Below are 22,761 nucleotides of genomic sequence, written 5' to 3'. Positions count from 1 at the left end.
GCCTGGCGCCTTCTGTCCTCCAGCTAAGGGGCGAGAGCCAATTGGCCCGAATTTTTGGGCGCCACTGAGACGGGCCCGATGAGGAAGCTCGATAGGTGCACGTGACAGCCTAAGTCCGATTCCACAGACACGGACCGAGAAGAGGACTAGCGCCAACGGTCGGTCGAACCTTCGTCTCAAAAGCACAATGAACAGAAAAAGAAAAGGGCAACTGGAACATAACTCCAACCAACGAAGCTTGCAACCCATCCCAAACACCGTATTTTGATGATGTTTGACTTGCACCAGCGGCAATTTTTTCAAAATTGTCAAAAATGTGATCAGTGGGAGGCTTGAACTCCCGGCCTTGGCATTACACAACATTTCATATGAAATATTAGTACCACGCTCTAACCAACTGAGCTAACCGACCCGATTGGACTCATTTGAGCTTGAATGCAATGCCGGTCTCCAGACTCATGAAGGTCGCGGTTCTGGCGCGACTCGCAGTTGTGCGTTGTTCTGCAACGATATCCTTCATTAGTCAGTAGAAACCAACATGCTCATAGTTGGAAATCCAATGGTTTTCTTTTTTGTTTTGCATTATTTGTTCATCGATACTTTTCACGGCCCGTTCCCTTAAGCATCACCCGGCACCTAACACGCTCACTTCTTGGCAGCATCATCCTTCATCCCCTGCTGAATCCACGCAGCAGCCCCCTTGGCCTTCTCGTCGAGTTCCTCATCCGTCATCTTGAAGTGGTCCAGCGCCGTGTGCTTGGACGGCACGTGGCGGCCCTGCTCGAAGCCGGGCCTCTCCACCAGCTTGAACAGCCACGCCTTGAGCGCGGGGAACTCGTCCAGGTCGATACCAGCCCACTTGCTCGCCGCCACCCAGCCCCAGCTGGTGATGTCGGCAATAGTCACGCGGTCACCGACGAGGTAGCCGCTGGGGTTCGCCGCGAGCGCTGTGTCCATGGTGCGGTACAGACGGCGGGTCTCGTTGGTGTAACGGTCAATGCCGTACTGGATCTTCTCGGGTGCGTAGCCTGTGCGAGAGTCAGTTTATGAACAGAAGAACACGGAAGCAATTGAGGAGTTGGCGCACGCTTAAAGTGGTTGGCTTGTCTGAATACTCATTAGCTCGCTGTCATCTCATCAGAAGTGAGAGGCAACTTACCCCTGCATGGGACCAAGGCCACCCATCTGCCAGTGCAGCTACATCTCTTGCGTCAGCTTCACGGCACTCATGGTCATGTGTAAGTAGACCATACCCAGTTGTTCACCTCCCAGTACTCGCGCGAGCCATAGGGATAAGAGACCTTGTGGTCCTTGTCATAGCGGTCGACGAGGTACTGCAAAATACTCCCCGACTCAAACAGGCGGATGGTCTTGCCATCCTCAAACTTGTCGGTCAAGGCAGGGATACGTCCATTGGGGTTGATCTCCAGGAACCAGGGCTCCTGCACTCGTGCATTAGCATAATGGCCTCTAGAGGGGTTGAAAGTAGACCCTCAGGCTACTGAACAAATGGAGGTCTCTGAGATGCCAACCTTTTGAGTATTCTTTGAGATGTCAATGGGCGTGACCTGGTACTCCAGGCCGAGCTCTTCGAGGAGAATGGACACCTTGATGCCGTTGGGGGTACCGGTGGTGTACAAGTGGATATCGGTCTTGGTCTTGGCAGCCATGTTGAAGATTTGTTTACTCAATTGTCCTAGTCGAGATGTCATATGCTTACGATGCAAGTGTTGAACGGAGGTTTTACGTGATGTCGCCGCGATGTGCAGAAAGTGAAGTTGTGTTTTGGGTCTAAATACTGAATACTAATCCACCTGCCACTGCGCTCGACGCCACTTGGGTGCATTTATACGAACCCCTCACTCTGTGAACGAGAGCTATGTAAGCTGCCATCATCTTAATAATCCAGGCGGGCGCCCCACACACGGTCCGTGGAAGCTGGCACGCTGGGCCACTGTCTGGCAGCTCTTGTCTGCGTATACCGTGGTACCGTGGCACGATTGCTTCCGTCAGAGTGACCCCTCCATTGCAATTTGCAGTAGAAAGGGCGCGGGGCTTTCACTTTTCTTTTGCTTAGAAATCACGACAGGGACTGTCTGCAGCCCACATGTCGTCACTTTCCCCGCGCCCGGTTGGTGTGCCGAAGTGTGGGGCCTCCGGTGCAGTTGCGACAGTCGACTCCAAGTCCGAAGTCCTTCCCAAAAGGTCCAACCTCTAATCACGGAATGACTAAGCACGTCGACTTCCTTCAAGGTACCAAACAGACCGTGGTGCCTTTCATTCATCAACGTGACCCAGCAGAATCGATCAGGCATCTCCTCCGTACCTCAGCCCACAGACTTCGCTCAACCCCAGGATGCCTGTCTGCCTGCGCCCTATCATGACCAAAGCCGGCTGACGGGGACCCGGGCAGCCAAGCTCCGTGGTGCTATGAATCCCGTCGATAATGCTCAGCTACGGGACATGTATGGTTTTCGAAACCAAGTGAAGCTCACAGATTGGAGAACCTCAATCGCCGTGGGAACAGACTTTGCGGATAAATATGCTAAATTGGCCATCATGGGACCCAATATATGGCTAACTTCTTAAAATGGGCGGCATTTTCAGACATTCCCGTGTCAAAAGGTTGATGTCGCCATTGACCTTTTTAGGTCCAACTGGTAGATAAAGACGAAAATATCCTCCTACTAATATACAAGACTTTGCTCCTTTTTAGCGGCTTAAGCCGTAAGGTAGCAGACGCAATATCATTGAGTGAAGGAAAAAACAACCCAGGCCACAGAACTCGGGATCACTTACAGGAAACAACGCCAAAGACGCTAAAAGGGGCAAGCTACGGTGCAGTATCGTTGCTCTCCATACTGCATTTAGCTACGACCGCTCATTGAATGCTCCCATTCAGACAACATGGCAGAATAAGGGCCGAGTTCAACGCCACCTTCCTTATCTTGTTGGCGATACACATCCTCGAAGGTTGTAGGCGGTGGAGGAACCCATGGCTCTGGAGCGTCAACGTTGGGAGGAGGAACGCTCGACGTGATCATCTCGTCGAAGGCCTGGGCTTGCTCTTGTTGCGTGTTATCGGACCCATCCATTTCGTCGAACAACAGGTCGATCTGCCCTTGTCCTATGGCGGCGGTCCCGAGATTGGAATTTACGAGCCAATCCAGGTCGCTCCAGTGGTCTGCACCCTGGGACTGGGCAGACTGGGGGGACTGGTGCTGGGACTGGGACAGGGTCTGAAGCTGAGACTGTGGTTGAGACTGTGGTTGAGACTGCTGCTGGGCCTGGAGCTGCTGGGCCTGAAGTTGTTGTTGTTGCAGCTGCTGGTATTGCAGCAGTTGTTGTTGCAGCAGTTGCAGCAATTCATCTTCTTGTTGCTGTTGCTGCTGTTGCTGTTGCTGCTGTTGCTGCTGCTGTTGCTGCTGCTGTTGCTGCTGTTGCTGCTGCTGCTGCTGCTGCTCTTTCTGCCGATGTTCGAGCTTTCTGTCCTTCCGGCGATGCCCATCACGTTTACGCTTCTTCTTATTCTCTTCAAGCTGCGCCCCAGCAATCTTCATTTGTGCCTTCAGCTGAGTCTCGGGCTGTTGATGGCTAGCACCCCAGCGAGAGTCAAGGGAGTACGAGCCCTTCCAGGTCTGCATTTGTCTACCCAGGCACTCGCAATGACCCTGCAGGGTGATGTTCATCCCCTGGAGAAATTCCCACCCTGCACCATTATGGGCAGGGACTTGCTGCGACGGCGTCAGACCCGGCATCAACTCGGGCGTCAGCTGCGACTGGTTGGGGGCCGAGGAAGCATCGGGAGCTTTAGTGGTGCCGTTCATGATGACAGTCTCGAGTGGTTTACACTGTCTTTCTAGGTCAGTTGTTTATTCACGTACGAACAGCGAGGCTAAGTTGTGGGAGAAGAGTGACAGGAGACAAGTCATGTTGGTACAAAAGCTATATTCACGAGGGACGTTATGGGTAAGGACATGGTATAAGAAGCTTACTAGGCGAGCGACGGAGAACGAAGTGCAAAAGCAGTTGTGCGTTGAGCTATTCTGGCTATTGAAGCTAATGCAGGTGAGGTCAGAGATGCTCTTCCGGGAGGTATAGTTGTATGGCCGACGAAGCTTACCAAAGTACTTGACAGGGCTTATCGAGGACGAAAGAACCAAGGCGAAAACCAAGCAAATATTGACGATACACACGAAGAAGCGATGGATCCGCGAATAACGGAAACGAGTATGAAGAGGGAAGAAAGGTCGAGGTGTAGAGGCGGACGGGCAAAACGCGTTTTAAGGCCCGAGGGAATGCGAGGTAAAGCTCTTCAAAACTCTCCTCCCTCCCCCGATGCTGATCCAACTTTGTGGCTGACAGACGCGCGATTTAGAACGACACGACGCCCTCAGTCCTCTCAACTCATGAATCTTATCTCGCCCTGGGAAATCGGGATCGTGCACTGTGTAGAGCACCCCTTGATTCTGGGACTCTCGTGGCTTCGCTTGGTGGAAGTGAGGCTCATACACAGTGCCGCCGAGTCTGGCGCCGGTGTCAAACGCATTATACTTTCTATCGCCGCAGATTCGTGTAAGTACCTTGGTGTCACAGACAACCTGTCACTACTCTATGATATGGCGAGGTGAGAAATGATTTGGTAGAAAGCTACGATGGCGGGAGTCCTGCCGCGTATCGTAGAGGGCGGGTGCGGAGGAAGTCAGGCGACTGGCCTGCTTCACCTTTTGGAATGACAAGGCAATCTCCGAGCTGAGATCCGAATAAGCTCTAACAACAGCAGACAAAGTGACGGACTACGAGTAAGTCACCCCATCCTCACGACAAGCCCCCCTGTGAGACGTTTCCAAACAATGGACTCGATATCTTGATTCGAAGAGTCTACCCTCTCTTACCTCGAGACCTATGAAACAGTAAGTAGCTTGAGAACGTCACTGCCTGCACGATAATTGGAGATATAAACGAACACGGCAATCTAAGCAGACCGAGCAAACCGACCAAAGAGGTGCAGAAGGTTGCTGACAGCGTGTTCTAGCGCCAACCTACTTCCACGTCGGACACCAACTTAACGGCACAAGCTGAGGCAAAATGAGCCAGTCCAGACCACCCACGGTAGCCTTATTGCTAGTTTAATGCAATCCTGGATTTCCTCGATAACAGGGTACTTAGAGCCTCGATATGCCTGACGGCTAGAAGCGCGGCAAGGGACAGAACCGATGTGCGATATCGAATCACCCGAGCAACTTGAAATCGGCGTACTGAGGAACGAAGATATTATTAGGCAATCTTTTTGCGATAGTGGCCTGAAATCCTCAGCTTTCAAGGGTTCAAATGGCTGGCATATAAGACTTTTGCCTTTGAATGAACAGCCGCCGGCTCCCTGCTGAGCCGACCTTCTAAGTACAAGGAAACAGAGGCCGAGATGCGGGAATATTCGACGAGAAATTATCCCAACCCTGAGCATCAAACTATCTCCACGGACATTAAGCTGAAGCGGACGCCACGAACAAGCCGAGAAAGAGACGAAGAGGTATGTATGTCCAGTGGCCATGTCGTCCGGACCACCGTCCTGAGCTAGTCAAAGAAACCTCTCGATGCAAATGTCCAAAGTTCCGACGCTCTTTATCAAATTTACCATCATTTGGAAGATTAGAATAGCAAACATGGGCAAATCTAAGAGTAAGATTCGCATCAAGGCGTAGGCCGTTCCGATGAAGTCTCCCCGGGACCGGGGCCCAGACGCTGGGTGCCGTACCCGAGAGGCAGCTTCGGCAGGAGCAAGTGTGAGTGGGACGCCCGACAACCACACCTCTGTCTTGCAGCTCGATGGAGGTCTATGGCAATCTACCTACCTCTAAGGCCACCTTTGTCCCACATATACCTGGATGAGAAGACGAATGACACAATGCATGGAGAGCCCTCATCGCCCCTTTTCCCAGTCTCCTTAATACATCTGCAATATCGTGTACCCAGACAAGTTGTCTCAACGATCTAGTCATCTCACACAGGTAAAGAATAAAGGTCCAAATAGCACAAAAACACATGCCCTGTGCGAAGCTTCCGGAGAGCATGATGGCGGCATCCTTCAGGCGTGGAAAAACACACTTTCAGCCTCATCTCACCTTACCCACCCACACCTCGTCCCACTGCACGACCAAAACCTTGGGGTTGCGCGCGTGATGGCGTGGCATGTCGTGGGTACACACTCCCAAGCCACAGCGCTTATTAGACCTTCAGCTTTTTGCTCGAAATATCTACCCGACGACATCGGTGGCAGCGAAGAAGGTGATTAAAGTCGACACTGTGCGGTGTGTAAGGTAGCAAACCTACCATCCCCGACGAGATGAATGTTATTCCGAAATGCAACACCACGAGGGCGATAGAACCTGCCGGTCAGATATTCTGACGAGGACCCTGTTATATTGTGGTTCACGATGGGCCGAGAATCTTTGGATTCCACCGGTGCCCCTCATGACCACCCAGCCATTGGCTCCCTCATCGCTTGCGGTGACAGGTGAAGAATGCCAGTAAGGTGGCCTTCGAGCTCAGTTGAGCTTTCGTCACACCCGCTTGACCTCCTGGCTCTTCTTAAACCTCATTGAACCCCCCCGCGCATGTCAGACGACGCGCCACCTCCCGAGGTTGCCTAAAGTTAATATACCTACCTGAGGTAGGATATGAGCCGGTCCGAGCTCGTCTTGAGTCCTAGGGCTGGGAAGAAAGTCGTCTCCCTTCCTGGGAGCCCTCTCGATCCACCAACCGCATCGTCTGGTCTGGAAGTGTAATCCATACCTGTCCATTCTTACCCATACCTAGCCGTATATGTCTTGACCGAGCAACTCAGTCTCCCCGGCTACTACCCACATTGAGAAGACTCACAAATACACCCACAAGAGAACAAGAACGAGGTCAGAAAAAGAGGAAATTTGGCCGTCATGTCTCCTATAGAGATACATACATGTACACATTTCCGTCCCGACGCCCATCCATCACTTCCATACTTCAGCCTTCAATCTGCCATTGTGCCAGTCCACCCAAGAGATGATGCTTTCAGACAGTTTGACAAGTCAAAATAATACATGCTATGAATTTCCCCTTTGAAAGTCTTTTTCTCCCTGTAGAGACTTTCTTGTTGATGAGCCAGACCCAAACACCGTTTGTTAGTTAACCTGACCCGAAACTCCAAATATTTTCCAGCACTTCATTCTTCTTTTTTTCTTTCATTTTTCTTGCTTCTTCTGTTTTCCATCTTTGTTTCGAATAGACCGTCAGAGAAGTTCTGTCATGCCTTCTTTTCTCTGATGCCTATCGGCCCGCCCGCTTCAACAATGATTTGCTCGTCGATCCGTTTACTGGTGTCGCCCCACTCAACACGCTTCCACGTCGTGATCCGAGCTTCGTTGGTATCGACCTCGAATACACGTATGCGGCGGTGGTATCCTCCGTACCCGGCATAGCCGCCAAAGCCGACTCCGCCGGCGTAGCACATCCAGAGGGCTGGCTTCTGCTGGCTGTCTAGCGAGAGGGAGCAGTAGTCGTTGACATGGTCACTGTACCAGGTTAGGTTGTGGTTTTCTTTCAAGGGCTGAGGATGGAACTTACTGTCCACAACTGACCATCACGACGCCCTGCTCGACGAGTGCGTCACGGAAGCCAGAGTTGAAGTTGGGTGCTGTAACACCCTCTTTCCATTCGCCTTTGATGGCGAGATCGGCATCCCTGTACTCGGGCAAAGGAATGTGAATAAAGGCCAGGTCCATGTGAACCTTGCTGTACTCCTTGTGTGCCTTCTTCAGATTGGTAGAAGTCTTCTTGAACCACTCAATCTGGTTCTGCTTGATCCAGTCGTACCCATGGTACTTCTTCTCATCGGGAGAATATGCATGGGAATCGAGCATGTAGAGGGTGAGTGCTGAATGGTCCGACTTGCCTCTAGCAAGGACCTCAACATAGTAGTTGCCAACACCATCGATTTCTTCGGGTCCGGCCTTTGCCAGAGAATATGGGAGCGATTCGAGAATTTGCATCTGAGCAGCGCGAGGAAGCGATCCCTCATCATCGTGGTTTCCAAAAATTGAAACGTAAGGGATCTTCATCTTGATGAGGATTTGTGCGATTTTGAAGATTGCCTAGTAAAGTCAGTTTGCGCCCAGTCAGACAGAGAAAACGCCACTCACCGACTGCGCATCAGGAGCAGTTTCGCCATTGACTTGATCTCCACTAAGCACGACCAAATGGGGCTTCTCCTCGGTGAGGATCTTCTGGACGAAATCCAGCGTTCTGGGATCCGCCTCGCACAAGCCGCCATTGTAGCCCTCGGGCATGGCATCGCGACACTTGCCGACGCCGGTACTGAGGTGGAGATCGGCCAGTTGCATGATTTTGAACCTGCCGTTCTCGGGAATTCGCGGCTGTGGTTTGTGAGGCTCCTTCTGGCTTCCTCTCCGGAGAGTGATGTGGGTGACGGGGATTTCTTCGTTGAGCGGGAGCAGCAAGGGCGTTCCGGTGATCTGCCAGCCATCGCGAGCCTCAACCGCGTCGTCGCCAAACAGGACATCGATGCCTGTAACGGCCTTCTTGGAGTCGCTGTCTTTCTGGTTGGAAGACCGCTTCACCCACAATCCGTATGGTCGGCTCTCCCACCTCTCGTCCTCCTCTCCCTTCTTAGAAGTCGTGGGGTCGAGTCGGCCGACGGAAACGTCCATGACTACCTTATCCTCTGGTAGCAGCTCCTCCTCCTTCTTCCGTGCGACGTGTACGTATGCGCTGGTGGTCCATGACTTGCCCAGGTACAGGTCCTTTTCGATTCGGTGCCATTTGTTGGTGTCGAGGTTGCAGGATGTGAAGACGTTTATGCTCGAGCATTTCGTTACTGTGATATCCGTCACAATCAGGCCGTGGTGATGCTGCGGCATGTAGTGGTGCATCGACTTTGGTAAGACTCGGAAGTTTCGGTCGAGGAAGAAGACGGCGAGGAACGTCACAAGCGTCACCGCGGTGAGCTGGATTATCGTCCGTACCTGAGCAAAGGCATCATTAGTTTGGTCTCTTTCTCGTCGTCCAGCGTAGCAGCAGTACTCACTATACGGCGCGTCATGTTGGGCGACTTTTGCGATTGTCGCAAATCGGAGGGAGGCCGGTCGTGGCGATGTGAAGGCCGGCGTCGTCGTGATCAATCGAAGGTAGCAGCGCAGCGCAGCGCGTGGGCTGAGGGAACACGAACACGAAGTAATCGGCTCGAGCGAGCCTGAGTTCAAGCTAATACCCAGGCCATATCATGGCCCGTAGGTCGGCTAAGGTGGAACCAAGATTGAGAGAGGTACGAATAGACACGGTGGGCGCGAAAGAGCTTGATGTCGGTTCGTAAGTCGAAAGACAGCTCAGCAGACGACAGGGGTTTCGAGAAAAGGAGCAAGAAAAGGCACGAGGCAATCAACCGAGACTCGGTCGATAAAGGCCCCATTTAGGTGGAGCCAACTGCCACCTCAGAATCCGGGGTAGCAGTGCACTTTTTGGCATTTGGCTATCTGCTAAATTGCTGAGGGCGCCCTGTGGTTGCGCCCAGTTACCACCTCCCTCACCCAGTCTGACAGTTACCACTGATCAATCATCGCTGCCCATCGATGGGCTTACCGGGGTACGTACTTACGATTAGGTTATCAAGGTTTCATTGGCTTTCCCCCTGACAAGGCCAGGCCTCCCCCGAAACCGCTTTTCAACTTCACCAACGCTCCAATCGGTTAGGCGAAGACTTCGTGAGGGACGCGGCGACGCCATCGACCAGGAGTAGGAAGGAAGAGCTGTAAGCAGCTGCACGTGGCGTCGACCATCATTGACGCGTCCATGTCTATCAGACTGTCACACTGCGAGACATCGTCTACCATCTGCCAGTGCCATGTACATTGCATGAAGCTGCGCGTCACATCACACGGGCCGTGGTGCGACGCAACAGCAGCATGTAATTCTGGCGAGCGTCGTCCACTTTGACTACTGAGCAGCAACAGCTTTCTTCCATGTTAACGTCATGTCGGTGGAGCCTCCCGTCCTGTTCCATCTCTGTCACCACCCCAAGTACGTAAGCTCGAGACGGTATGGTCTGAAGACAAGAGACGGACACCCGTAGCATGCAGATCTGCCAGAGTATCTTACTTATCCCACTTTATATCGCCACACTCAATACATGATGGCCGCGCGTCAGAAAGGTCGAATTGAGTTTGTTACGCAGCCATCCTCCTGGTTTCTCTCGTCGTCGAGGACGGACGAGACGAAATAATAATCATCAAGCCTTGCTATCTCGGGATGACAGAAGCATTGACGAAGCAGCCCATAGAGTCGAAGACCAGTTGGGCTCTTCTCGGTCGTCAACGACGTGAAGCTTGAGTCAGTCACGACGAAAAGCGATGCTCAAACGACGCAAGACAACGCTATTGATAGGGAAATCTCCATCACCATCGTATTCTCATTTTCTTCCCTTTCATATTTGGCACCCTATCAGCCGCAGTCACATGAGTCCGGTATGGTTGCAAGAGCTGAGTTGCCGCGGATGTGCTACTCAGTACCTCATATGAGATGCCAAGCCCACCCTGTATATAAGTCTCCCGCCTCATACAAATCTCACTTTTTGGGTGGTACGTTGTGGCTGCTCATCTCATCAATTTCTGGAACGCAAAATCCATGGCAATTCTTCAAGAGACAAAGAGTCGACTCATTCCCTTTGTCGTGGTACTGAAAATATGCATCTTCAGATTTGCGGCAAAATGTCACTTCACTCCCTGACAAAGCCAAGTACATGGGAAGAAGAAATAGGTTCGATGAGACAAGAGGAGAGAAGAAGCGCCGTCAAACGTCTCTTTGTCTCTGTCTTTCTGCCGATATTGCAGCCTATTTTTGGAAACTTGAATCTGCCTCATCTCCAAACTCTCAGATCCGACGATGCATTCTTCAACTCAATTTCAGACGCCTCGCATATCGCTAGCAACAATAACGGACACTCATTCCTGGGGGGAGGGACAACTTCAACATGAACCAATGCAGGAACAGTGGCCCGTGCTCCCCCGTCCTCGCTTAATGGGAATGGAAGGCACCGCGGCGACACCTTCCCCTACACAGTAAGTACCTAGCTGCACGAGCTTGGTAGTCGAGTACGTACCTCTACCAGCAACCAGCAGATGCGCCGCAGCTTAAGCAACTGAGAAGGTCCCCTTTCTTGCTAAACCTGGGAGGTACCTGCCTACCTTTGCCTCGCCTTACCTTCCCAAAGCTGTCGTCCTGTGAACCAAAGCAGCAACGACGCGCCTCAAAAATCGTCATAACCCCCGGCGATCCATCAACGACCGCCCCTTCTCTCCGCCTTCCAAGTTCCACCCCAATTCCATCATCAATTTCTTCTTCGCCAAAGTTGCGCAAATCTGTCCAACATCGTCGCAGCCGCATCATAGTCTCGGCATCGTATCTACTAAACCTCTCCCATCTCGACTTCCCACGTAACTGTCGCAAAGATGGCTACCGACTACAGCTCGTTGAAGGTTCCCGAGCTCAAGAAGCTTCTCCAGGAGAGAAGCCTTCCCGCAACAGGCAACAAGCTCGACCTAGTCAATCGCCTCAAGGAAAACGATGCGCAATCCGCACCCGGTACGTCAATCGATTCCGAACACGCGCTTTCTTCGATCGCGACCTAACAATACCCAGCCGCCGCCGAGGAGGATGAAATCGATTATAGTGACGACGAGCCTACCGTGCCCACCAAGGCCGCCGAAGCCCCCAAGCCCGCCGCTGAAGCTGCCCCGGCTGCTGAGGAACCTAAGCCTGCCGCTGCTCCTGCTGTAGCTGAGCCTGCCGCCCCCGCCACTGAAGCCGCGACTGCGCCTGCTGCGGAGACGACCGCGGAAGAGGAGAAGAAGACAGAGGAGACTGCAGAGGCTGCCGACGCCGCGCCAAAGGAGGACTTTGCTCTCAACCTGGATGCGACCGACGCCGCGGCGGAAGCCAAGAAGCGCGCCGACCGCGCCAAGCGATTCGGCATCGACGAGGATGAGGAGGCCAAGAAGAAGGCTGACCGCGCGAAGAAGTTTGGCGTCGAGGTTGGCAGTGTCGCCGGCCTCGACTCTGCGCTTCCCGAGAGACGTCCCAAGCGCGGCCGTCCTGAGCGTTCCGACGAGCAGGCCGGACGCGATGCTAAGCGACAGAGCACCGACGGCCGTGGACCCCGCGGTCGCGGCGGCAGGAACAACAGAGATGGCGGACACCCTGGAGGCCGCCGCCAAGGTGGTGGTGGTCGCGAGGGCGGCGGCGAACGCGACACCAGGCGCAGCGCTGCCATCGACCCTGCCGAGAAGGCGAGACAGGAAGCGAGAGCGAAGCGCTTTGCCAACTAGGTGTATTGAGGTAGTACGCGTTCGAATGGAGAGAGCCCTGGAAGATGGGGTCTGTATACTATGCCCGGGAAGAGGTGGCTGGCGTTTCGGTCTACGACAGATGTATGGGAGACGCGAACCAGGCATGCGATTAAAATAACGCACGTCTTTGATCTAGGGAAGGGCGGAGACGATTCAAAACGAGATGGCATCGACAGCACGAGTCTTCTCAAAACAAGATATTTTTGACAGTAATGGAATAGAACTAAAAGTCTTTTTTGGTATTCCACGGTTCTAGTCTCTGGACAGTTTCCTCCTAGACGTTGACTAAGTAGGCAACGCACTGCCTGTTGGCACTGATACCTTGAAGACCTCGCAACGGTTTGCGATTCTCACCCTAGGCTCAACTACGGAGCATGCGTAGGCCACGACGAACGCGTTGTAGACCTGGATGATAGTTGACAAGGCTGAAAATGAGGTGCCAAAACAAGGCATCGAAGCGGCCGGCTGGTTCGTCTACTACGCACAGATCCAATTGCGAGAAGGAAACCTTTCAGCAGTCTCTATCAACGGCTACGATCGCCCGGTGCTTGTGGTGTCCTCACTCTTGGTTGCTCCAGCAGTACTACCATCATCACCATCCACATTGGATTTTCACTCAAGGTGGGAAGGTACTGAATGACTGAGAGATTGCGATCCCGTAACCAGACACTTCTTTCAGCTTTTCGGCGATGATCATTTTGGTTTCTCCACCCCGCCCTTCCCCCGGCCGAATATCGTGATCTACTTCAGACCTCATAACCATGCATGATATGAACAAGTCAAGGTATTGAAAAGATCGTCATTCCGCGTTAGACATGTTAAGCTTCTCCAATGGGACTGGACGTTTGTTCAAGCCCTCCCCTCTTGTTGCCATCTCCATCAAAAGCTGTGCCACAGCAGTTTCACGATACCTATTTAAGCAAGGTTTAAGCCGCAACTGAGATCACCTTGCTTCATCTCTATAATTGAGCTCGATGCATTCGAGACAACTGAGACTGGTAGTTCGCGACCATTGGTAGTGAACACATCGGTGTCCTATGATATATCCTATAACGTCTGCTTAGCTAAACTCTCTATAAAGAATACCATCATCCAACTAGAATCGCTCAGCGTCCGCCAGCTCGTTGATGAGGACCAACGAATACGTGGGAGGCATCGATGGACTAAGCCCAGTGAAGGTTTATAAGTGAATATACTATTAATTAGATCACTAGGACTTACCTTGTTATCCATCAGCTTGCTAGTACGATTAGGTAACGAATACGTGAGAAGGACCGTTGGTGAATGCTAAATGAGGAGTTAATGTAGGAACAAGGCATGGTGCTGCTACCTTTACTGAACGTACATGATGAGAAGCTTGTGAGCACTTTGTCCTTAGTCGCCTTGTCTAGGTGAGCCAATGCCAAACGTCGGAAGCGAGCCCGCCATCTAGCATGATGGCCTTAACTAAATCAAAAGAGCGTTCAAGAGGGGTTGGTCGTTTAACAACCCCGGGGACACGCAAGGCATAATCAGGTGACATCAAATTCACAGATCTAAGCCCTATTCTGAAAGCCAATCAGATAGTTGAAATATTCAGCCCCATCTTCCACTTCCCTACTAAGGTAAACAAGGTACTCAGTATAAGCAGCTATGGCTCTTTCCCAACGCGATTGGGAATGCCTCTTGCCATCGATGTTTCCCCAACCAGCAAGGCGAACCCGAGTTCTCCCCAACAAGGTCAATAGAAATTGCCTAAATCAATACAAAGTTCCTTCCAGAACGTGCTGTTGGAAGCTGGATCAAAACTCGCCGTTACAGTTCATCACACATGACTAACAAGCCTCCCAGCAGACAAGCCCTGCCACGGTCCATCAGGCCATTTTGATCGAGACACATCCAAGGTCTACACAAACGCCCCAAACTATTCTAGGTGCTGCACCAGAATATTCCATTGAAGTATTTGGTATCTTTCTCACCCCTCTCTGAGGCCTCGTAAACATGCCCGTCACCCCCTCATAGGCAGCAACCTCTACCCAGCGAAACGAAGCGGACCTCAACTAACGCCGAGATAAGACATGATGGTCCACAGCTGCCAGAAGCAAGCCATCGAAGACTTGCAGATCGTTTCAAGGCAACAGGTTAATATCCCAGGAGCAATCTTGAGACCCACGGTTAACGCCAAGGGGTTTGGCGCAGGGCAAATTATATCGCTGCCTCGATAGTCTGGCATGCCGTGATACCAGACCCTCAAGGCTTCAGGGGAGAGATTCAGCCGCTACCCTGATTCTATTCTAGAACTATGCTTTACCTACACGCCTTCTTCCACATAACCGGCTCCCAGCCAAGAAGCTAGGAACGAACCCTCGTTAATAGAGACGAGGCGGCGAGAATGATACTCTGAGAGAAGTCTCAGGGGCCACAGAATACCAAAGTTCCAAAATTCTTTACTCGAAAACGTTGGCAACGCACCCACAGACACTCCAGCCGAGTCTAAAAGGCTGCCTGCTATCCATAGTCGATCCTCATCGTCAAGGGACATACCAGCCGCCACTCAAACCTATTAAACGCCAACCGCGTGATACCCGCACACGCGCGTGAGCGGGAAATGTCAGGCGAGAGGGGTGGGATGGTGAGACATAGACGATGATGGCGTTAAGACACACCCGTAACTGCACGAGAAGAACGAGCTCAAACGCCACGGAAGCAAAGGTCCCCTCCACGGAACCTCCTCCGCGGATTGGGGAAGATAGCAAAAGAGGGGTTGGGCCGCATCGCGGGCCTCACAGCCGGACGATTTGATGTTGCCTGGATCCCTCAAGCCACTTGGATTCTGAGGTATGAAGTCAAGCCTGAAGAAAACGGTGCGGAGGAACCACGATCGAGCCAAGTCGACAAATGGAATACGTCCATCTCTAGGCGGGAATCTCTATACCACCGATCTCCCGGTTTGACAACATCCACCTCCACTCGGTGAACACTCCCTCACCGTTGGCTCTATCCCGACGGACACCGGGACAATACAAAAGCACGAGATATGCCGTTGGTATTGAGGCTGGACAGAAATAACAAACACAGACCGAAACACGACTCTCCGCAAAGTTTCCGCGAGCGTGCTAAACCTGGAATATCCAGGTTCATCGGTCCTCCTAACTCCACGGTATTAGTCCACCGCAAAGTCCGCGATACCCGGCATTCGTAGATTACCCAACAATGGGATCATCCGTGGGCCCAGCCCTTCGGTAGAGCAAGGAGACGATACCTAGGCGGCCGTTTGACGTCGAGTCTTGGCTGTCAATCATTGCTTTGCCGCGGACGTGCTTGTCTAAATCCCACATCCTGCAGTCAGACACAAAGACGCTTGGCCGTTTCTCGAAAAAGGCACGTCTTGTTGCCTGATCACCAACCAACCTCCTTCCGTACATGTACCTAGCCCTACGAAACACCACCACCACCACCACCACCGCAACCACCCAAAGATGCTGTGCACTGGTGGGGGAGCCCAAACGCAGCATCCGAAAAGGGGCAAATATGCGACGCGTGGGGCCATGGAGAGAAGAAACAAGCTCAAGCCGGAGAGAAAAAATACCAAAGTCCCTTTTTCCTCGTTGCACGCCCCGGGGGGGGGGGGGGGGGGGGGGGGGGGGAAAGCGGCGCCCCCCCGAAAAAAGGGCACCGCGAGACGAAAAAACAGAAAAAAAAAAGAAACGAGAAAAAAAAACCCCCCACCCCCCCCCCCCCCGCGGGGGGGGGGGGGGGGGGGGGGGACGTGGAGGGAAACGGCGTCATTCCCGCAGAAAAAGCTGCACAAGCTACAGAAAAGAACACAAAAAAGGAACACGCAGAAGCCTAAGCCTCCAAACATACCCGCCGCAGGTTAGGCGGGTGCATAAGCAAAGTTGTTCTTGGCCTTTGCTGATCAGAATGATGGCCGTGGGACGATACATTACCCCTCGTTGACGTCTGAATAGCCTCATGGCCCCGAGCTAGAGGACTCAAAGTCCTTCCCATCAAACTTAGTTCGGTGGCTCAGTCCCACATATTCCTAGACCTCAGTACTAATTCAGTAAACAATCTGAAGAAAAGGACCCATAGCCAAGGTAGGGTATCTCTTCCTCTCCCCGTGTCCGTGTCCGTGGGTAATGAGGATGAACCCCCCTCACCCTTCCTCCCGAGCCGAGCTAATCTGGCAGCCTGGTTAATAGTACGCAAGAGAGAGACAGAGAGTGAGTGTGGACTCTGGCAACGCTTTCTGCACCCGTCGTCTGGACGAGATCCCAGTAGTCCACGATTAAAAGGACCCGGGCAATGTCGCGCCCCATGTAACACTACTACCCGTACCCCATCTCCCGAGGAGACGTCGCCGTGAACCCGGCCGCATGGACTGACGAACGAACGTCACCCTTCTTCCCGCTGGCGGCCCCGCCTGGAGCGGGGCATTCGGACTCCCTTCGGACTCGATGAGTGCGCGGTTGAATAGGTAGATCATATAGGGGAGGGGAAGGGGGGATACGTGGGAGGGTCTCGCTGCAGCCCTGGGAGATTCTCCTCAACGAGAGCGGTAAAGTCGATACGACGAGACAAGGGGGATTCCTGGCCTCGTGTACACTATATTCGGATCGCTTTCTCTTCAAGGGCGTGCATGCTTGGGTACATTCTTCACATGTATTCTTACATACAGGCCCGCTGTTGATCGATAGCAGCCGGTATCCTAGGGTGTGTTGGATGGTCCATCGATCTGACCAAAGACGAACAATTGCGACCTGACTTGCATAGGATAGAGGTAGGGGTTAAACACCACGAAATACGTCAATCTTCTTCCATGCCGTACCTTCGCGTTGCCTTGCTGTAATGACAGAGTCGGGTCATCTTGTCGTCGAGTCCGTTCGGCCCCGAGAAACCCGCCCTCAGTCCAGCTTAGTTAGTTAGTACTGTACGATAGGGCCATATCGAATCCTACAATTGTCCCCTCGATCTGACCGACTGCATTGGCGAACAGCCGCGCAAGCAAGAAAGGGTTAGAGCCATACGAAAACTGCGTTGGTCCCACGGCACTTTTCTTCATCCTCATTCGCCAGCCCGAATGCAGTTCAAGACGCTTCCCTTTGGAAGGAACTGAATCCTCGCGCTGCTGGGAAATCTAGAGAAACGTTACCAATAGGTAGGAAAACCAAAGTCCCACGTGCTTCAAGGTCTCGATTAGGAATAGAGGGAGGTTAGATAACAATCTTGACGCAAAGAATCCTACCCAGTGGTATATCCCACTCCCCTTTACCTCTCCGTCGTCCTAGGATAGGTTCCCGGGATACCGGACCACGCAAGGAATTGAAGTGGTGCGGGATAACGAATAGAACACACACGCGCGCACAACCACTGCAGAGCAACAGGGCTGGCCTCAGTCTAGGCAGGTACACACGTCAACCAGGGCTGAGTATTTGTCAAACTCTACAGCGTTGGCATGAGGCACGAGGCACACCCACTACTTCGTAACGACCTAGTCTCTTTCCCTCTCTCTCGAATCCCTTACCATGAAAGTCACTCTGTCGAATGCTTGTGTCCCGTAGTCCTAGTCTCCATAAGCCCACGGTTCGTGGCGCGCCCCTGCCCTACGCGCCCGCCCGCCCGCCGGGCTCCCACGATGACGGTAGACTAGGGTTCTTGAGTGCCGGGGGGAAGAGGGGGGGAAGAGGTGTTCAATGATCTGTGGTTTGTTGGAGATGACGCTAAGCCTGGTGACCAATTCAGGGACCCAAAGTGATGCTCGAGGGAGGCGGACGCCGCGCCCGCCCGCGCATGTGCCCCATGGGCCATGGCAGAGAGAGAAAACGTAGGTGTAAGTCACTTGGTGTGGCTTCGCCGCGTTACCGCATCTCCAGCACCGCCGCTTAGCCGCCTCCCGTGATTACGTATCCGTATCTGCCGCTGCCGGTTGAGTAATAGTAAGCACGTTGTCGGGTTAGATGGATACGAAATCAAAGTGATTGGCCAACCAGAGAAGCAGCCTCGGGATGAGCAGGTTGTGGGTTCCTCTCTCCCTCAAAGGCAAGTACTCTTTGCAAAAAACCAGGTGCTGCTTGTGACTTGTGTCCGGACGATGTCTCTGTCCGCCCGGACAACTCCGGAACACCCCCGGGCTACCGGGCGGCCGCCCGCCGAATGACGCTCCCTGGCTCAGTAGCTTGGCCTGATACTAGTGCCCCCGACAACTTTCCAAACTTGCGGTCGGGAGTCTCCCTGGAAAGTATCTGCTTGTCATCTCGGCTCGCTTCTCTTAGCAAGGAAGTCTGAAGAAAATCAAAGTTGCGACAAGTGGTTGATCTGGCGTCGCTTATCCGATTCTCCTCAAGATCCACCCGGCGGCCGACTCTGCGCTATTCCGTTCGCGGATGGTCATTCGAGGTCAAGCGATCACACTCAACTCGTGGGGTTCAGGGTCACGGCCCATAGGCGTTGTGGAACCCCATGTTCGCTTCGCATCTTTCGACGGGGGGCTTTATTGCGCCTAAAGGGAGGAAAACTCTGCGAACCGCTAACTGACCCTGTTGCTTTAAGGTCGGTGCTAGGCGAGGGGTTCATACTATTGACTTGTTGTAAACCTGTGTTTGCAAGCTGCATCTGTTTCCAGGTTCTAGACATGAAGTTGTTAGAAGCCAAGGACGGCGTAGCAAGGGTACCCGTATTCGGAGGCAAAAAGAGGGGCTGGTTGACCGGCACGTTAGGCTTCAGCTCGCTCAACTTGCTGTGACACAGTGACTGTGATCATTAGAGCCGACATAGTTCGGAGTCAAGGGTTGAAGATGACACCTCAAAAGTACTCCGATGCTCGACTCACCGAGCTACTTTGGCATTCACCGAGAGCACTGGCAGCCTGAAGGCACACGGGACCTGGCCTTTAGCGCCGTGACCGCTCGAATGCCGCGGTGCATGCCCCTCCATCCCACCCATGTTCTTGGGCGGCCGCTGCCTGCCGCTCTCAACGCGGAAGCTATGACACAGTCCACTCGTTGCGAAGAGGGTGAGAGACAACACGACTACTTGTCTGTCTTTGTGAATAACATGAATGACGTGCAGTGTAGGTTCGTAGATAGCAATGAGGTATTAAATCGATATGAGACATGTTGACAGAAAGCCTGAAATAAATCAAATCCAATAAATGCGTTGTCCGACTAGAAACCCCATGCCTAAACCCAAACGTCTTCCGACGTCATGTTACGCCGTCATTAATGGAAATCTCACTAGCCCCACATACAGCCCGAAGGGCCCTCCGAATCAACTCAGAGCTGGCATCGACATCGAATTGCGAAAGAGATACGCTGTGGTGAAATCGAGCGCCCTCATGATCAACAGCAATTGATCGTTCATGGTCAAGCCGTGACTTCTTCAACTATGACTCGGTCCATCAGCACCCGCCGGTTGGTTGTCCGCCGTGGAAACGTACTGTTGACTAGAGCCCTTGCTTTCCTTCTTCTTGCCGCTACTCTTCTTCGACGAGTTTTTGCTCTGTCCTCTGGTCTCTATCCGAGGAAGTAAGCCGTCGAAGATGGCATACTGGTCGTAGCCTTTGCCTTTGTCATCGGGTGAGGTGCCCTTCGAGCTGCCGCCGCCGTGGGAGTCCATCGTGTTGTTCGATGTCCTCAAAGCCGCAATCTAATCAGCCCCTCTGTGTTAGTCAACACCTCCAGTCAAAACTTGAGCTTAGACGTACTGTAGTTTCTTGGAGCTTGCGTAGAAGCTCGCTTGTGTCTTGATCTGTATACGATGCTTGAGTGGGCGATGCTTGGTGAGTTGAGGAGTAACTCAATGCGCTTCGAGAGGCTTGCTGGTCTTGCTGGCTCATGCTGAAGGCGGTCTTGCACGAGATTTATATCTTTGAGGATGGATAGGTAGAGGGAGAAGTTCTTCCCACCGCCGGTCGTGAAAGACAAAGCCAGGTAAAAGGCGGAGGGACTTTGGAAAGTTGAAGAACCAGCCCTGCGCGGCAAAGCTTCAAAGAGGTGTACAAGAAAACGACACACTGGAGCTTTCATAGTATCTCTAATGACTTGAGAAAACTTGGCCCTAAGCTAGGCAGAGCCGTCAGTTGGTGTCGTTGTTCTTGGGTTCAGCCCACACCCCCCGGTCAACTCAAGGCAGGCAACGGGGACGTGCCGGGCACAGCAGGAAGACTGCCTGACGGGACCCGTTTCTCAACCAGTTCTATGCCACTTCCCAGGAAGGACTTTTGCAGTTACTGACACTTTCATTTGGAAAACAAAACCATTCTTGGCCGGATACGTGTGGCGAAGTTGCGAAGAAGACGGAGGATGAAATTTTCTGGATGTGTCCGTTGTTCAGCAAGCCGTCAACATTGGAGTTGTTGCAACTGAACCAAAGTCCCATCGTGCCAGATCATGTGCCTTGCGGTAACCGGGGGAGTCACCAGTAAGCATAGCTGCCGGGATATGCTTGCTGACAACTGTGATTCGCTCAATTGCGAATGAACTGCGAAAGTTGAGCCTTGAGGTTCTGAATGGCCTCAATGCGACATCGTGTAGGCCATATGCCCGAGGACTCGATAGGTCCAAGATCGATAGCTCTGCAGCGTGGAATTGAGTGTATTCAGCATCACACTTCGATCCGGGCATTGAACCTAGGCCGAGTCAAAAGAACTTTGAGACGTCGTATCCACATGCTCTTGTCGGCTTGCATCAGCATAGGGCTGAAATTTGACTTGATCCCAAAGTCCTCTCACGAATCCAGATCATCTACGAAGGATCGGCTTGGGTTCTCCGTGGACCTACGGCATTAGTTCAGATCTTTCGTGAAAATGATCGGTACCGAATGCAATTCGATCTATTCGCAAGCAGTGTGGCAGCCATTTGAGGACGGAGTCAGTCATGCGCCATACTCGTCACCTCGAGGCTTTACCTCTCACCGAATGACGACAAGAGTTGCCATCACTGCAGCCTCGATGTTTTCTTTTCAGATTCTTTTTGATTGTACATTGCTCGTACGATCGGCAGTCGAGCCATTTCGTCGGATACGACTGAGGCCTTTAGCGACTTGACCTGTGACTGTGACATGACTTTGAATCGGGGCCGGAATTGCATGTCACTGCAATCAAGGAGCGTTAGATCTGGATACTCGTCGATCAGATACCGAGCGCCACCAGGAGCGGCCGCCCGTACCCCACCAGGCCAAATAACAGAGGATTGGCTTGTTAGCCGCGGGTCAAGGTTAGGCTCATCTCGGAGCGTGTGTTACGGAGATGTGAGACTCCAGGCAGCCCCAAATGGTGTTTGCTCAAGGAGTTGCACGCGCTCGATAGGATTCTGTAGCCTGAAAGTACATTCCGTCAAACCCGCCATTTGGTGGATTGACCTCCATTCGAGCAATGGGGGGAGACGTGTGCAGGCAGCAGTTGGGCTTCCCGGCCGTGGAAATGTGGTTGCGGGCCGTCCAATGTCGTCGATTCTGCTTCCCGCGTCGGTGCTGGGCATCATCTCGGATGGCATGATCTCTTCATTGCTTGTTACGTAGTAGACACCCTTCTGCCCACGAACCAGGGCGATGGATTCTTGTCACCCCTTCTTGGTGGTCTATGCGACGTGTTGAATAGCGGGATCCACAGAAAGTTGCTGGGGTGCGATGTTGGCTCCGTATAAGTCTAACCAGCCTGGGAGGAAATCTCGAAGGAGGCAACGGCAGCCATACTTCTCTCCCGCCACTCCCCTCGGGACGCGATTGGCCTGAGAAATTGGCTTGCTAGTGAAATGCTTGGATACACCGAGTAGTTGGCTCGGGTAACTGATGTTCGATGGGACAGGCGTTTTGTGATGTTCGGGCCGTTAATTGGACGGATTGGGGTTGCCATCCATGAATCCATGATCTTGATGTGTACCTTGCTTTGATGTCTCCTCTGCCCCCTGCTCTTTGCACAGGAGAGGGGAGACAAATCCCGTGGCCTACGGGGCCGTCAGTGAATGGGCCCCACGCTCTCCGGCCACAAGACCGCAGACAGGCCCGGGATAATCGGCGTGTTGACCCGACTGACTGGCTTGAGGGAGAGGCCGTACTCCGTAGTGTATCCGTAGAGGTCTCTCGGTCTCTGGATGGAGCAATAAAGGAGACCCGTTTTCGATGGGACCTTCATGGGGGCTCTGCGGCCGCCGCGCGACAAATACTATAGCTTTTGCTCGCATCTCTCTCCAATGGGCAATCCGTAACGTCGCCAATCAACTGGCCTACTAAGCGAATTTCCACGCCGCACCCTGGACCAGTAGACTCCCAAATTTCATGTTCCCGAAGAAGTCTAGCCTTTCGTCTCAACGCGACATACTGCGACCTCGAGCGACCTCTTCGTTCTGGCGTCCACGTCGTTGGAGTGTTCGGTTCCTGGCTCTAGCCC

At 52.9% G+C, this 22,761-nt stretch overlaps 7 protein-coding genes across 7 annotated transcripts; 2 read left to right on the top strand and 5 right to left on the bottom strand.

The window, feature by feature from the left end:
* Positions 1-645: 645 nt before the first annotated feature.
* On the bottom strand, positions 646-1,712 carry CCOS01_08520 (glutathione S-transferase; the record flags this gene model as incomplete). The annotated part of the gene is made up of 5 exons (XM_060456681.1): positions 646-1,028; positions 1,088-1,107; positions 1,160-1,197; positions 1,254-1,442; positions 1,533-1,712. The coding sequence occupies 5 exons, from the start codon at positions 1,710-1,712 to the stop codon at positions 646-648; spliced, it is 810 nt and encodes a 269-aa protein (XP_060312955.1).
* Positions 1,713-2,867: 1,155 nt separating this feature from the next.
* Positions 2,868-3,827, bottom strand: CCOS01_08519 (uncharacterized protein; the record flags this gene model as incomplete). Its single annotated transcript, XM_060456680.1, has 1 exon — positions 2,868-3,827. The coding sequence occupies one exon, from the start codon at positions 3,825-3,827 to the stop codon at positions 2,868-2,870; it is 960 nt and encodes a 319-aa protein (XP_060312954.1).
* Positions 3,828-7,282: 3,455 nt separating this feature from the next.
* On the bottom strand, positions 7,283-9,097 carry CCOS01_08518 (calcineurin-like phosphoesterase; the record flags this gene model as incomplete). The annotated part of the gene is made up of 4 exons (XM_060456679.1): positions 7,283-7,550; positions 7,603-8,129; positions 8,178-9,020; positions 9,083-9,097. The coding sequence occupies 4 exons, from the start codon at positions 9,095-9,097 to the stop codon at positions 7,283-7,285; spliced, it is 1,653 nt and encodes a 550-aa protein (XP_060312953.1).
* Positions 9,098-11,498: 2,401 nt separating this feature from the next.
* On the top strand, positions 11,499-12,374 carry CCOS01_08517 (uncharacterized protein; the record flags this gene model as incomplete). The annotated part of the gene is made up of 2 exons (XM_060456678.1): positions 11,499-11,631; positions 11,689-12,374. 2 exons carry the CDS (start codon positions 11,499-11,501, stop codon positions 12,372-12,374), a joined length of 819 nt encoding a protein of 272 aa, XP_060312952.1.
* Positions 12,375-15,577: 3,203 nt separating this feature from the next.
* Positions 15,578-15,889, bottom strand: CCOS01_08516 (uncharacterized protein; the record flags this gene model as incomplete). Its single annotated transcript, XM_060456677.1, has 1 exon — positions 15,578-15,889. One exon carries the CDS (start codon positions 15,887-15,889, stop codon positions 15,578-15,580), a length of 312 nt encoding a protein of 103 aa, XP_060312951.1.
* A 2,242-nt stretch (positions 15,890-18,131) lies between these two features.
* On the top strand, positions 18,132-18,662 carry CCOS01_08515 (uncharacterized protein; the record flags this gene model as incomplete). The annotated part of the gene is made up of 2 exons (XM_060456676.1): positions 18,132-18,207; positions 18,442-18,662. 2 exons carry the CDS (start codon positions 18,132-18,134, stop codon positions 18,660-18,662), a joined length of 297 nt encoding a protein of 98 aa, XP_060312950.1.
* Positions 18,663-19,754: 1,092 nt separating this feature from the next.
* On the bottom strand, positions 19,755-20,211 carry CCOS01_08514 (uncharacterized protein; the record flags this gene model as incomplete). Its single annotated transcript, XM_060456675.1, has 2 exons — positions 19,755-20,021; positions 20,080-20,211. 2 exons carry the CDS (start codon positions 20,209-20,211, stop codon positions 19,755-19,757), a joined length of 399 nt encoding a protein of 132 aa, XP_060312949.1.
* Positions 20,212-22,761: the final 2,550 nt, after the last annotated feature.

Source organism: Colletotrichum costaricense, assembly GCF_030867565.1.
Source record: "Colletotrichum costaricense strain IMI 309622 chromosome Unknown Scaffold_8.1, whole genome shotgun sequence".
Classification (NCBI taxonomy): Eukaryota; Fungi; Ascomycota; class Sordariomycetes; order Glomerellales; family Glomerellaceae; genus Colletotrichum; species Colletotrichum costaricense.
This window is presented reverse-complemented; position numbering and strand designations above follow the sequence as displayed.